Source organism: Neophocaena asiaeorientalis, unplaced genomic scaffold (assembly GCF_003031525.2).
Source record: "Neophocaena asiaeorientalis asiaeorientalis breed wild unplaced genomic scaffold, Neophocaena_asiaeorientalis_V1.1 scaffold119, whole genome shotgun sequence".
NCBI classification, from domain to species: Eukaryota; Metazoa; Chordata; class Mammalia; order Artiodactyla; family Phocoenidae; genus Neophocaena; species Neophocaena asiaeorientalis.
Genome location: NW_020175821.1, coordinates 10295620 through 10309497, shown reverse-complemented (window position 1 = coordinate 10309497; position 13878 = coordinate 10295620). Strand labels below are relative to the sequence as shown.

General features: G+C 42.4%; 1 protein-coding gene across 1 annotated transcript in view; it reads right to left on the bottom strand.

The window, feature by feature from the left end:
* COLGALT2 (collagen beta(1-O)galactosyltransferase 2) overlaps positions 1 to 13878 on the bottom strand; it is a 120518-nt gene that overhangs the window by 26581 nt on the left and 80059 nt on the right. The window contains exon 7 of the mRNA XM_024732471.1: positions 1865 to 1941. Within this exon, the coding sequence (XP_024588239.1) occupies positions 1865 to 1941 (77 nt within the window). The remainder of the gene's footprint in view (positions 1 to 1864; positions 1942 to 13878) is intronic.

Sequence of the window (13878 nt, the reverse complement as noted above, 5' to 3'; positions counted from 1 at the left end):
ATGAGTCATGTTCATTTATATTTCATTTTTTTCCTGTTTAGAATCATACTGTGATGGGCCATGTTCCATCTCTCAATTTTAAGGCTATGGAAAGGAATGGGCATTTCCTCATGTGTTCACACGGAGCTACCTGAGGTCACTCCAGGAGAGCAAGACAAAACAAAAAACAAAAAATTAACAGAAGTACAACAAAAAGTCCCCTCAGATCCAAGACCTCTAGTCTGGGAAGACTTTAGTAAATAACAATCCTGCCAGGACAAGTGCAATAAAAATTGCAGCCGTGAAGGAAAAACACAGACGGCTTGCTCATATTTAGTGAATAGTAAACAAACAAAAAGCCACACAGCCGAATACAGCCCAGACACCACCAACAAGGTCACAGAGTACTGGGAAGGTTGAAAAGGCCCCTGAAAATCCCTTTTTCCACTATCCTATCTCTGTTCCAAACACAGAGATGAGTACCAGGGTTCAGGAGAGTAGAGTCCCCCTATCTGCATCCTTTACAGAGTTGGCCTTTTCCAGAAGGCTTCTAAGAGTGACCCAGTCCTTCTCAATGGAAGAGCAGAGCTAGAAGATCCTGCTTTTGTCCCATTGTATCTGCTCTGATTTGATCCTCGTTGGAATGTGTTTATAAAGGGAAAAATGAATATATGTAAAGACCCTTGAGTTCTTTTACCTGGAGACCTGAGAGCTGGTGAGAGCTGCAGGGAAGGAAAGCTGTAGTAATATGTGGAAGTGGGTTCAGTGCCTGGGTGGTCCAACTTTTCTGCAGCCCTGATTGTTTATAAAACTATGTACACTTTAGTCTAATTCTTCTCTACCACACTTAAAATCATCTTGTCTCATCCTGCCCTCTGTGGAAATAGCATAATAGCTGCTAATTCCTTTCTATTTAATATTCATGAAATACTCCTTTCCATTCCTGAAGTCTGCCTGCAAATAAATTTTATAGAATAAATTCCAATTTCCAGTTCCAGCAGCAATTTAAGATGGCTGTACTTTGGGGACCTGTATGACATAGTACAGGGGGATAAACAGGGCATTTTCTTTCAATTAATCAGTGGCGATGAGCATGCAGCACAAAGCTTGGCTTATAACATATCCAAAATTCACAGCAAAGTTCTGTCTCGGTTTGTGGATTCCTGAGGCACTGTCCTAGCTTCTAGACCACCAAGCTCCTGAACACTGATCACCAGTTATGTGACATGAGGGACCCATGAAGGATTCAGTGACTTGGAGTCTCAGTTCTGGTCCCACCAAGTATCTGCTGTGCATATTACTAAGACAGGCATCTCTTTATATTTCTGCTTCATTCTTTATACAATTGAAACTTAATAATAAATATGACTCTCAGAGCACTATTATGAAGTTCTTGCCTGCTGAAGGGAGAATTTTAGAATAGGTTTCTTTTTTCACTTTCTCTTTGTCCTCTAAACTCTGCCCTCCAGTCTTTTCCCATGGAAAAACAGCAGAGAGAAAATAAAGCAAAGAATGTTCCAGAATGGTTTCCACTTACTCAGAATAAAGTTAAAGCCCTCCAATACCTAAACTAAATATCTTCCTTACCTTACCCTTGAAGCTTGATAAAATATGGCAATATCTGCTCCTAGAAAATATCACTTTCATGACTAAATAGTAACGTCTTTCTGACTCAATCATTAATTTACTTTTACCATGATGCTCCTTTTTTAAGATAAGTGAACTGAGGCACAACAAAAACTGAGAACCTTTTCCAAGACCTTGGTTTCTTTTCAGCAGCCAAGCTGGTCTGGCTGGCTCCCAGACGTGTGTCAGGCTTGTGTTCTGATACAAACATATAAGCATGATGTACACAGGTGCACATACACACAGACACCTTTCCTACCTCATTGAATCCCATCTTGTCTGGATATTTAGGGACAACTGAGACGAACTGGGAAGGTTCCATTGGAGGATGGTCAACTGGAAGACACGAGAAACACACAGAGTGCTTTGTTAGTGAGAGGCTCAGAGAACAGCATTCCAACCACAGGTCTGACCTCTAGAAACACAGCCTGCATGTTCAGGGCAGGGGATAACTGCAGTTTTCTAGGACTGAGTGGCTATATAAGAACCCCAGATGGTCACAACGATGGTTTTGAGAGCACCTGTTTATATGCAGACTGCAGTATTTGCTCCATTTCCCTCAAGAGCTATTTTAAGAGCATTTGAAAGGTAGTCTAGGGTAATGGTTTAGGGTGAGGGCTCTAAAGTCAGATGACCTGGGTCCAAACTTTGGTCTATGAAGGTCTGGAGCAGATAGGTGACCTCTCTAAGCCTGTTTCTTTGTGTGTAAAATCAGGATAATAAAAGTGTATCTCTTAGAGTGTTATAAAATTTAAATGAGACCTACATGCAAAGCACTAGCCACAGTAGATGAACACGGTAAATGCTCAATAACTCTTAGCTACTACTCACAGTGGCCCATGATGAAAGAGCTCAGAAATAGGCTGGACTTTTTTCTAAAGAATGCCTTTTTTCTATATGTTTAAGATTGTAAAACTCTGGGACTATTTTATTTTAAGATCCCATCCAGGCAGGTTTAGCTACAGGTACTCAAAAGGTCCTTTATTTTAACGCAAACTCACCTCCAAGGCCCAGCCCACATCCCAGAACTTGGTACAGGGCTAACAAGGAAGTTTCCAGATGGGAGGGGTGTTGCATCTCAAGTAATAAAAGTTTTATTTATTTCATACTCTAAAAAAGCTTTCTTTATAAACTATATATTTTAAAGGTTGAAAGTAATATTGACTAAAGAACCTGAGAAGGTCTTGAAAATTTTAGTATTTCACAAACTCAAAGTACTCACTTGGTTTTCCTTGAAGACATAATACAAGGAAAATGTTAAGTGAGAGCTGGTAACTGGGTTGTTTGAAGAACTATAGTTGATGGCCATTGCTACTGTTCACCAGTATCCATTCCCCTCTATTTCAGGCATATGAGAGGGGCTTTTCCACCTTCAGGTTAGTCATGGCCACATGAGTTGCTGCCACTCAACTCTCCAAACCCTCCTCCCACCCCTGCCCCAGCCCCACCTCAATGATCTTAGCAGCCTATGTTGATATGGAGAAGCCAAAAAATTGAAACAGCCTAGAATGATGTGCCAACATGTGGAGGACAGCTGCCCAGGAAACATACGAGGACCACTGTAGACTTTGCATAACAAGAAACGAGCCATTGTCGTATGAAGCCAACGAGATTTCAGCATTCTTTGATATTCCAGCATAACATCACCTGTCCTGATTGAGATCCTGTCCAAAGGGTATTATTTGTTTAACTTACCCTCCACTGGTATATTAAAGAGAAACCACGACATCCAGTTTCACTTATGATCAAATGATGTGAAACCGTAGAAAGTAGTGAAACAGGTTTCCTAAGCCAAACACAAGAGTTGGTCTTATTATTTCAATCTTGATCCTAACCGTCACATTTCTGAGTACACAGTGTGTGTGTTTCTGTTTCCCTCAGCAACCCAGAATATTTTGGTCCTCCCTGCTCCACCCCACTCCATTAATTTCTTTTAAAATCAACAAGTGTTGATTGTGGGGTCACCATGTACAGCGTTAGGTTTTTACGAGAAAAAATCTTAACATCCCAACTCCTTCCTGTTCATGTTGTTTGAAGAGCTGTCTGGCCCTCTCTCATCGGGCCTTAGACTTGGGAGGGGGGTATATTTCGGGTTACCCTTTCCACCCTGTTGGTCTCTGTTCGGCACTCACATGGGCTGCCTGGCTTTAACAGTTCAGCCAAAGAGTCTGCTTTTAGCCACTTTGCTTCCATCAAACATGGGTAGTCATTGTGTTCACAGGACAAGTATCCCCCCAAAAGCCACAAGTGGCTGGTCCTGAAAACCACCGTTGAGCAGAAATATGAGACACAGGCCTGGGTTTTGTCGCTGAAGGTAGAGCTAAGCCATAGGGAAAAACAGGAGATGATATTAATTAGACTTAAGAAGCTTACTATGGGGGGAGAAGGGATGCACCTTTGCTGACATCAGACTTGAAGATTAGGTACATCCCAGCTTTTGTTTGGGATCATTTCTGACTCCATCATTCATAATTAATTCAGTTCCTCTTTGAATCCCTCTCCATACATGTCCCTCATTGTACCACCAATTGGGATGTGCTTCATCAGCTCCAGGATAGTTTCAAGATCTAGGAATAATAATAACTATTGGTATAGAGATCTTACTACTCACTGCACTCCGGGCTACACTCTTGACGTATGTAATTACATTTATTTAATCTTCATAACATGTACCACAGGATAGATCTGAGTATCCCTATTTTTACAGATAAGGAAACAAAGACTTAAATAACATGCCCAAGATCACAGAGCTCATAGAGCTGGTATTTGAACCTAGGTCTGACTCCTGCACCTGAACCCTTAACCCCCACTCTCCTCTACCCCCAAAGCTAGACCTTGGTAGCCTTCAGCATCAAGTTGGCCTTGGGCAACTGGGCTGGGTTCACAGTAGCTCAGTTAGGTAAGTCCTCACTCCTTTGTTGCTCTTTCTGTGGTCTGAACTGGTGCACACCCCATCCAGTGTACAATGTACCAGCCCAGTCATGCCCAGAAATATATTTGAGGGATTGTGCTTGGAGCGAACCCTAACACTTGTCTATAGTTTCTCCTGGACTTCTTCCATGGCTGCAGCCACCACCCTAGCTCAGGTCCTCCCTCACTCACATGCTTGGGCCATTTTAACATTTTTCAAACGCTTGTATGCTCTTCGTCTTGCCTCGTTATAACTGATTATGTACACTGTTGCCAAAATAACCTTCCTCAGGCACAGCTCTATTCTTGCCCATAACAGTCACACTTGGCACTTAAGTGCTTTACAATTTGTTAACTGATTTCATTATCACCATGTCATTTTATCTTCACTTTTATTTTTTTTGGGGGGGTGGTATCGTTTGTTTTTATAGATACAGAAATTGAGACCAACCCAGATGTAGTCTTGCCAAGGTCAAATAGTGAGTGATTGGCAGAGCTGGAACTCAGTTTTAGATCTTCTGACTTCAGATCCAATATTCCTAATGAACTTTACATGACATTCTGTTGCCTCAAAATGTCATTACTGAGAAGAGGTACCTAAGATTTCCCATTGCCTCATGCTCTGATTTGCAAAACCAATCTCCTCATGCCTCACAACCCATTTACTACTGTCACCTTTACAAGATCTAGCCTCCTGTCATTCATCTCCCAATTTTCCATACAGCTCCTAATGTACTAAATGAGCAAGTACATGAAGAGTGCTTTTCAAAGTGTTAGCCAGTGCCGCCACGCCAGCTGCCATAGGAGCCACAGCCGGAACTTGGAGAGGTCTTTTCTCCTCACCTGGAGGGAAGTGGAAGTGCCTTGGCTCCAATTTCCCCACTTTTGTACACTGACCATGTATTATATGCCAGAAATATTACATGGGTCCTGAAGATGTAAACATAGGTAAATAAACATAAAAGACTCATTTCAGACAGGAGGACCTTCAAGATGACAGAGGAGTAAAACGTGGAGATCACCTTCCTCCCCACAAATACATGAAAAATACATCTACATGTGGAACAACTCCTAGAGAACACCTACTGAATGCTTGCAGAAGACCTCGGACTTCCAAAAAGGCAAGAAACTCCCCACATACCTGGGTAGGGCAAAAGAAAAAAGAATAAACAGAGACAAAAGAATAGGGATGAGGGGCTTCCGTGGTAAAAAAAAAAAAAAAAAAAAGAATAGGGATGGGACCTGCACCTCTAGGAGGGAGCTGTGAAGTTTCCACGCACTAGGAAGCCCCTTCACCGGCGGAGATGGGGGGTGGCAGGGGGAAAGCTTCAGAGCCACAGGGGAGAGCATAGCAACAGGGATGCAGAGGGCAAAGCGGAGAGATTCCCGCACAGAGGATCAGGGCCGACTGGCACTCACCAGCCCAAGAGGCTTCTCTGCTCCCCCGCCGGGACGGGTGTGGGCTGGGAGCTGAGGCTCAGACTTCGGAGGTCAGATCCCAGGGAGAGGACTGGGGTTGGCTGCGTGAACACAGCCTGAAGGGGGCTAGTGTGCCACAGCTGGCCAGATGGGAGTCTGGGGAAAAGTATGGACCTGCCTAAGAGGCAAGAGACCATTGTTTCGGGGTGCACGAGGAGAGGGGATTCAGAACACCACCTACACGAGCTCCAGAGATGGGCGCGAGCTGCGGCTATCTGCGCGGACCCCAGAGACTGTCGTGAAATGCTAAGGCTGCTGCTGCAGCCACCAAGAAGCCTGTGTGCGAGCACAGGTCACTATCCACACCTCCCCTCCCAGGAGACTGTGCAGCCCGCCACTGCCAGGGTCCTGTGATCCAGGGACAACTTCCCCGGGAGAACGCACGGCACGCCTCAGGCTGGAGCAACGTCACGCTGGCCTCTGCCGCCGCAGGCTTACCCCACATTCCATACCCCTCCCTCCCCCCAGCCTGAGTGAGCCAGAGCCCCCTGATCAGCTGCTACTTTAACCCCATCCTTTCTGAGCGAAGAACAGATGCCCTCAGGCGACCTACACACAGAGGCAGGGCCAAATCCAAAGCTGAACCCCAGGAGCTGTGTGAAAAAAGAAGAGAAAGGGAAACCTCTCCATGCAGCCTCAGGAGCAGTGGATTAAATCTCCACAATCACCTTGATGTACCTGCATCTGTGGAATACCTGAATAGACAACAAATCATCACAAAATTGAGGAGGTGGACTTTGGGAGCAACTGTAGACTTGGGGTTTGCTTTCTGCATCTAATTTGTTTCTGGTTTTATGTTTATCTTAGTTTAGTATTTATAGCTTATTATCATTGGTAGATTTGTTTATTGATTTGGTTGCTCTCTTCCTTTTTTTAAATATATCTTTTCCTCTTTTTGTGAGTGTGTCTGTGTATGCTTCTTTGTGTGACTTTGTCTGTATAGCTTTGCTTTTACCATCTGTCCTAGCATTCTGTCTGTCCAGTTTGGGTTTTTTTTGTATCATTTTTAGTGCTTGTTATCATTGGTGGATTTGTTTTTTGGTTTGGTTTCTCTCTTCTTTCCATCTATCTTTTTTTTATTATTACATTTTTACTTTTTAATTATAAATAATATTTCTTTTTTATTGTAATAACTTTCTTTTATTTTTTTCTTCTTTCTTTCTTTCTTTTTTTTTCTCCCTTTTCTTCTGAGCCGAGTGGCTGACAGAGTCTTGGTGCTCTGGTTGGGTGTCAGGCCTGAGCCTCTTAGGTGGGAGAGCCAAGTTCAGGACACTGGTCCACTAGAGACCTACCGGCCCCACATAATATCAATCAGAGAGAGCTCTCACAGAGATCTCCATCTCAACGCTAAGACCCAGCTCCACTCAATGACCAGCAAGCTACAGTGCTGGACACCCCATGCCAAACAACTAGCAAGACAGGAACACAACCCCACCCATTAGCAGACAGGCTGCCGAAAATCATAACAAGTTCAGAGCCACCCCAAAACACACCACTGGACGCGGTCCTGCCCACCAGAAAGAAAAGATCCAGACTCATCCGCCAGAACACAGGCACCAGTCTGCTCCATCAGGAAGCCAACACAACCCAATGAACAAACCTTAGCCCTGGGGACAGCCACCGAAAACAATGGGAACTATGAACCTGCAGCCTGTGAAAAGGAGACCCCAAACACAGTAAGTTAAGCAAAATGAGAAGACAGAGAAATACATAGCAGATGAAGGAGCAAGATAAAAACCCACCAGACCAAACAAATGAAGAGGATATATGCAGTCTACATGAAAAAGAATTCAGAGTAATGATAGTAAAGGTGATCCAAAATCATGGAAATAGAATGGAGAAAATACAAAAAACGTTTAATAAGGACCTAGAGGAACTAAAGAGCAAACAAACAATGATGAACAACACAATAAATGAAATTAAAAATGCTCTAGAAGGGATCAATAGCAGAAAACCTGAGGGTAATGACAATGAAAACACGATGACCCAAAACCTCTGGAATGCAGCTAAAGAAGTTCTAAGAGGGAACTTTATAGCAATACAGTCCTACCTCAAGAACAAGAAACATCTCAAATAAACAACCTAACCTTACACCTAAAGCAAATAGAGAAAGAAGAACAAAAAACCCCGAAGTTAGCAGAAGGAAACAAATCATAAAGATCAGATCAGAAATAAATGAAAAGGAAATGAAGGAAACAATAGCAAACATCAATAAAACTAAAAGCTGGTTCTTTGAGAAGATAAACAAAATTGATAAACCATCAGCCAGACTCATCAAGAAAACAGGGGAGAAGACTTTGATTCTACTCCATGACATAAATCACAGTAAGATCCTTTTTGACCCACCTCCTAGACAAATGGAAATAAAAACAAAAATAAACAAGTGGGACAAAATGAAACTAAAAGCTTTTGCATAGCAAAGGAAACCCAACAAGATGAAAAGACAACCCTCAGAATGGGAGAATATATTTGCAAATGAAGCAACTGACAAAGGATTAATCTCCAAAATATACAAGCAGCTCATGCAGCTCAATATTAAAAAACAAACAAACCAGTCCAAAAATGGGCAGAAGACCTAAATACACATTTCTCCAAAGAAGATATACAGATTGCCAACAAACACATGAAAGGATGCTCAACATCACTGATCATTAGAGAAATGAAACTCAAAACTCCAATGAGGTATCACCTCACAGTGGTCAGAATGGCCATCATCAAAAAATCTACAAACAATAAATGCTGGAGAGGGTATGGAGAAAAGGGAACCCTCTTGCACTGTTGGTGGGAATGTAAATTGATACAGCCACTAAGGAGAACAGTATGGAGATTCCTTAAAAAACTAAAAATAGAACTACCACATGACTCAGCAATCCCACTACTCTGCATATACCCTGAGAAAACATTAATTCAAACAGTCCGGGGCTTCCCTGGTGGCGCAGTGGTTGAGAGTCCACCTGCCGATGCAGGGGACACGGGTTCGTGCCCTGGTCCAGGAAGATCCCACATGCCGTGAAGCAGCTAGGTCTGTGAGCCATGGCCGCTGAGCCTGCGCGTCTGGAGCCTGTGCTCCGCAACGGGAGAGGTCACAACAGTGAGAGGCCCGTGTACCACAAAAAAAAAAAAGTCATGTACCACAATGTTCATTGCAGCTCTATTTACAGTAGCCAGGACATGGAAGCAACCTAAGTGTCCATCAACAGATGAATGGATAAAGAAGATGTGGCACATATATACAATGGAATACTACTCAACCATAAAAAGAAATGGAATTGTGTTATTTGCAGTGAGGTGGATGGACCTAGAAACTGTCATACCAAGTGAAGTAAGTCAGAAAGAGAAAAACAAATACCGTGTGCTGACACATATATATGGAATCTCAAAAAAAAAAAAAAAAGGTTCTGAAGAACCTAGGGGCCAGACAGGAATAAAAACGCAGACGTACAGAATGGACTTGAGGACACGGGGAGGGAGAAGGGTAAGCTGGGACGAAGTGAGAGAATGGCATGGGCATATATACACTACCAAATGTAAAATAGATAGCTAGTGGGAAGTAGCCGCATAGCACAGGGAGATCAGCTCGGGGCTTTGTGACCACCTAGATGGGGGGTGGGATACCACCTAGATGGGGGGTGGGATAGGGAGGGTGGGAGGGAGATGCAAGAGGGAGGAGATATGGGGATATATGTATATGTATAGCTGATTCACTTTGTTATATAGCAGAAACTAACACACCATTGTAAAGCAATTATACTCCAATAAAGATGTTAAAAAAAATAAAAGTGTTAGCCATTGTTGTTATACCCCATCTCCACCCAGCCCAAACTCTTCTCTGATCTCAGAAACTCCAGTCTGAATTTCATAAACTCCCTGATATTTTCAGTCCCTTCACTTTTTCTTAATGTCTCTTTGCCTTTTTGTTTTGACTAAAACTTGGCTTTCCTTTGAGGACACTGCCTCCCTTTCAGCTGTCAGAGTGAACGCTGATTTTTCTCATGTCCCCCAACTCACTGCAAATGGTTTCTCTTTCATCCTTCAAAAACTGGCTTCTTTGAAGCATATTTTAGCACTCTGTACCTCCTAATCATGTTCCCTCAGCCACTGATGACTCCAACCTCTGGCTCACAGTTTCAGTGTCCCTGCCATCGTTCTTACAAACCTCAGCATCCACATGGTGATCCATCCAACAACCAACAATCTAGAACCAACAATCATTCTTTCAGTGACCCACTACCATGTCTGCATCCATCACACCCTTCTTGTTCTCACTCTCATCAGTACCCAACCTAGATTTCATGGTTCATCCCTTGTAAGACCCTTGATTCCCTCTACTGATCTTGCTTGGCAAAAGCCCAATCCTAGTTAAACCTGACTGTCCTCTTAGCACCAAGAAGAACACTATGAAAGAAATTCACACAACTGCGTTTACTGAGTCACTTCAAAATTATAGCCACAGATGTCAAATTGGCACTCGATACTGCCAAATGACGCAACTGTACTTCCCTAGTAAATTTATTTTCCCATTCCCTGAGAGGTCTATTTTATGTCTTGTTCTCTCTCCTGGAATCTTCAACATCTCTCTTGAGCTGTTGACTGGACTATATATGTCATAGAGAAAATGTTTAAAGCCAAACTAGACCTACCTTTTCCTTCCACCTCAAGTCTACAAACCCAGCTGCATCTCTGCTTACGCATTCTGCCTTCCCATCTGAGATAGCATCCCTGTTCTATCTAGAACTTGTTTTCTCAAGGATCTTAAATTATCTTTTTGCTACATCATTAAATTCTCCCTATATTTTGGATTTTTCTCATCAGCATACTAACATGCTAAAACCCTACCTAAAAAACCCCACAAACAGCATAAAAGACAAAACAAAACAACCTCTCCCTTGATTTGTCACTCTCTTACAGCCACTACCCTACTTCTCTATTCCCGTGCCAACAAGAGTCCACTTTCTCATCTCCCCATGGCCCTCTCTTCAGCCCGCTCCAGTGGGCTTTATTCCAATCATTTGCACTGACGTGGTTCTTATCAAGGTCATCACAGATCTCTACCTTGAGAGAACCAGTGATCAGTTCTGTATCCTCATTTGACTTCACTTCTCAACAGCATCTGGTTCCTTTTTGAAACACTTCTTAATTTTTCCTTCCAGCTTTCTGCCTGTTTGTGTCCTCCAGGGATCTGTCCTCCAGGGATCTGTCCTCCACTCTCTCCTCTTCTTTTCTACGTTCTCCTACAAAACAAGTTCACACTGTTCCATGGCTTCAAATATCCTTTTAATGCTGATGACTCTCAAATGTCTGTTTCCAACTGGAGTCTCTTCCCTGAACTCCAGATTCATATATCCAAGTATCTCCTAAGCTTTCAATTTAGATGTCTAAAGTTATCTTAAGCTTATATGACCACAACTTCCCTCCCTAAGTCTTTTCCTGTAAAGCCATTCCCATTTCGCTAAATGGTATACTAAGCCAAAATCCTGGGGTCATTATTGATTCCTTTCTTTCCTTCATGGGCTGCATCCAGGTCTCAGTATGTCCTGTTGGCTCTACCCCCAAAATATATCCCAAATCCACCTGTTTCTCATCACCTTCCTACTACAGTTTGCATTCCAACCACCATCATTTCTCACCAGGAAAGATGTACTGGTCCCTTTACACTCTAGTATCCACACCCCAGCCTGAGTGATTTACCTAAATCACATCATGCCACTCTCCCTGCACCACCCACATAGAATCCTGTTACCCAAAGAATAAAGTCCAAATTCCTTATTGTGGCTCTGCATGATCTGGACAGTTCTTCCACCATAACCCCGTCTCCTACTCAACTTCTCATTCTGTACATGCCAAGCACACTGGCCTGTTGTTCCTGGAGTACCCCGGCCTGTTTCCTAACAGCCTTTGCATGTGCTGTTCTTTCTGCTTGAAACACTCTTCTCCCAAACATTCGTGTGGCTACTTCCTTGATATATTGTATATTTCTCTGTGTTGGAATATAAATTCCTTGATGGCAGAGCTTCTGCTGGTTTTGTTGACTGCTGCATCCCCAGCATATGAACAATCCATGGAACATAGTATGTGTTTAATAAATACTTATAGCCTGATGCTCTCTTCTAAAGCCTTCCTCGCATCCTTACTGCTTTTAGAATGGGCATTGTACTTTAGCTGAGCATTCAAGAATCATAACGATTAAACCACTCCAACACTCAAACTTTATTGCCTTCTACTGTTTAAAGCCTACTCTCTTCCAGGGTGTGAATGCTTTTTGAACAATGCCTTTGTTCAGTCTGTTTCCTCTACGTATAGTGCCCTCACCATAACACTCCCTTTGTTTAAACTCCACACTTCTATCAAAGCCCAGCTTAAGAACTGTCAGGCTCTCCTAGATCACACCAGCCCACAGCAATCTCTCCTTACTCCAAATTCCTACTGCCCTTATAACTGCTCCTTTCACAAAGCAATATACTGCATCATTGGGGTCTTTTTAAAATGTCTGTCCTGTCTCCCTAGTTAAATATAAACACCCAAAACAGAATTGGTTGTAAAATGTTGTGAATCCCCAGTACCCTCATAGAGTGACTCATACATTGTAGGTAGGCATTCGGTGTTTGTACATAAATTTTATGCCTCTTCTAATGCTTCAGTTGTACAGTCTATTAGCAGCCATTTATTAACTGCCCATTGGGTTCCAGATGAACTAGTGCGTTTAGCATCTAGTTCACCTTTCCTGAGGACACTTGACAGCTATGATTTCATCATCACCAGCCTCTTCTTAATCCTACATAGGCCTTCAGTGTGTGTTTCTGCATTATTACCCTCAAAGGTTTATTTTCCAATTATTTTGTTATCCCAATTATGCTCTATCTTTTAAAATTCAGGATCTAAAATTTTAACAAAATTATAACTAGAGAAGGTAAATACAAGAATTAAATAAAACGCCATATATAAAGTGCCTCTCACTAGAGTTGGAGTGTACGGGGGATCAATAACGACAGCTATAAATTACAGGTTCTTCCCAAATGAGATCTACCTGCCTAGCATAGTGTTGTACATATTTGTAATCATTAAAATTGATTTTGACAGTGTGTGTGTTTCTGTGTACAGGGAACTTTCTATGCTCTCAGTTCTGTGGGGGAAAAGAAGAGAAGGCAAGGCTCTGGTCAGCCTCTCTGGGTGGACATTTACTTGGAGTCAAGATTGAAAGCCATGGCATGGGGATGATAAGGAGACACACATTACCAAGCATTAAATGGAGCCCTAATAATAGCAACACCTCTTTGTTTTATGGAGTTGATGTATATTCTTTTATTTGCTCCTCTCAACCCAGCAAAGTCAGTGTTATTATCCTCATTCCACAGATAAAGGAACTAAAGCTCTGAGAGGTTGAGTCTCCCTTCTTACATGATAGAGCCTGGGTTCAAGTCCATTATTCTGGCTTCCTGTTGCATGTTCTTTGCAACACAGTTTTTATTCATTTGCTCATTCTTTCATTCACTTGTCTGGTCATGCATTCAGCAAATATTTGTTTGTTACCAATTATATGTCAGGCACTGTGCTAGGTGATTGGGATAGAAGTCAATAAGATACTGCCCTTGGCCTCTGGGTCTACAACATAGAGAAGAGGCAGAGACACTATGGATTAAAGAAATTCACAAAATAAATTCCTAAGGGCTGGTCCTAGACATACTATCCCAGTGAACCAGCTGATTATTCAATCCTCATTCCCCCCGAGAATACTCTATTACTCTACTCTATTAGTAATAGAGTATTAATACTACCATTAATACTCTATTATTTCTCCGTTATCTCTATTATTCTCTGTACTCATAGAGAATAGTAGTGATCTCTTGCTTCTGTTTTCAAACTCAGGGACATTGAGACCAGGAAGGA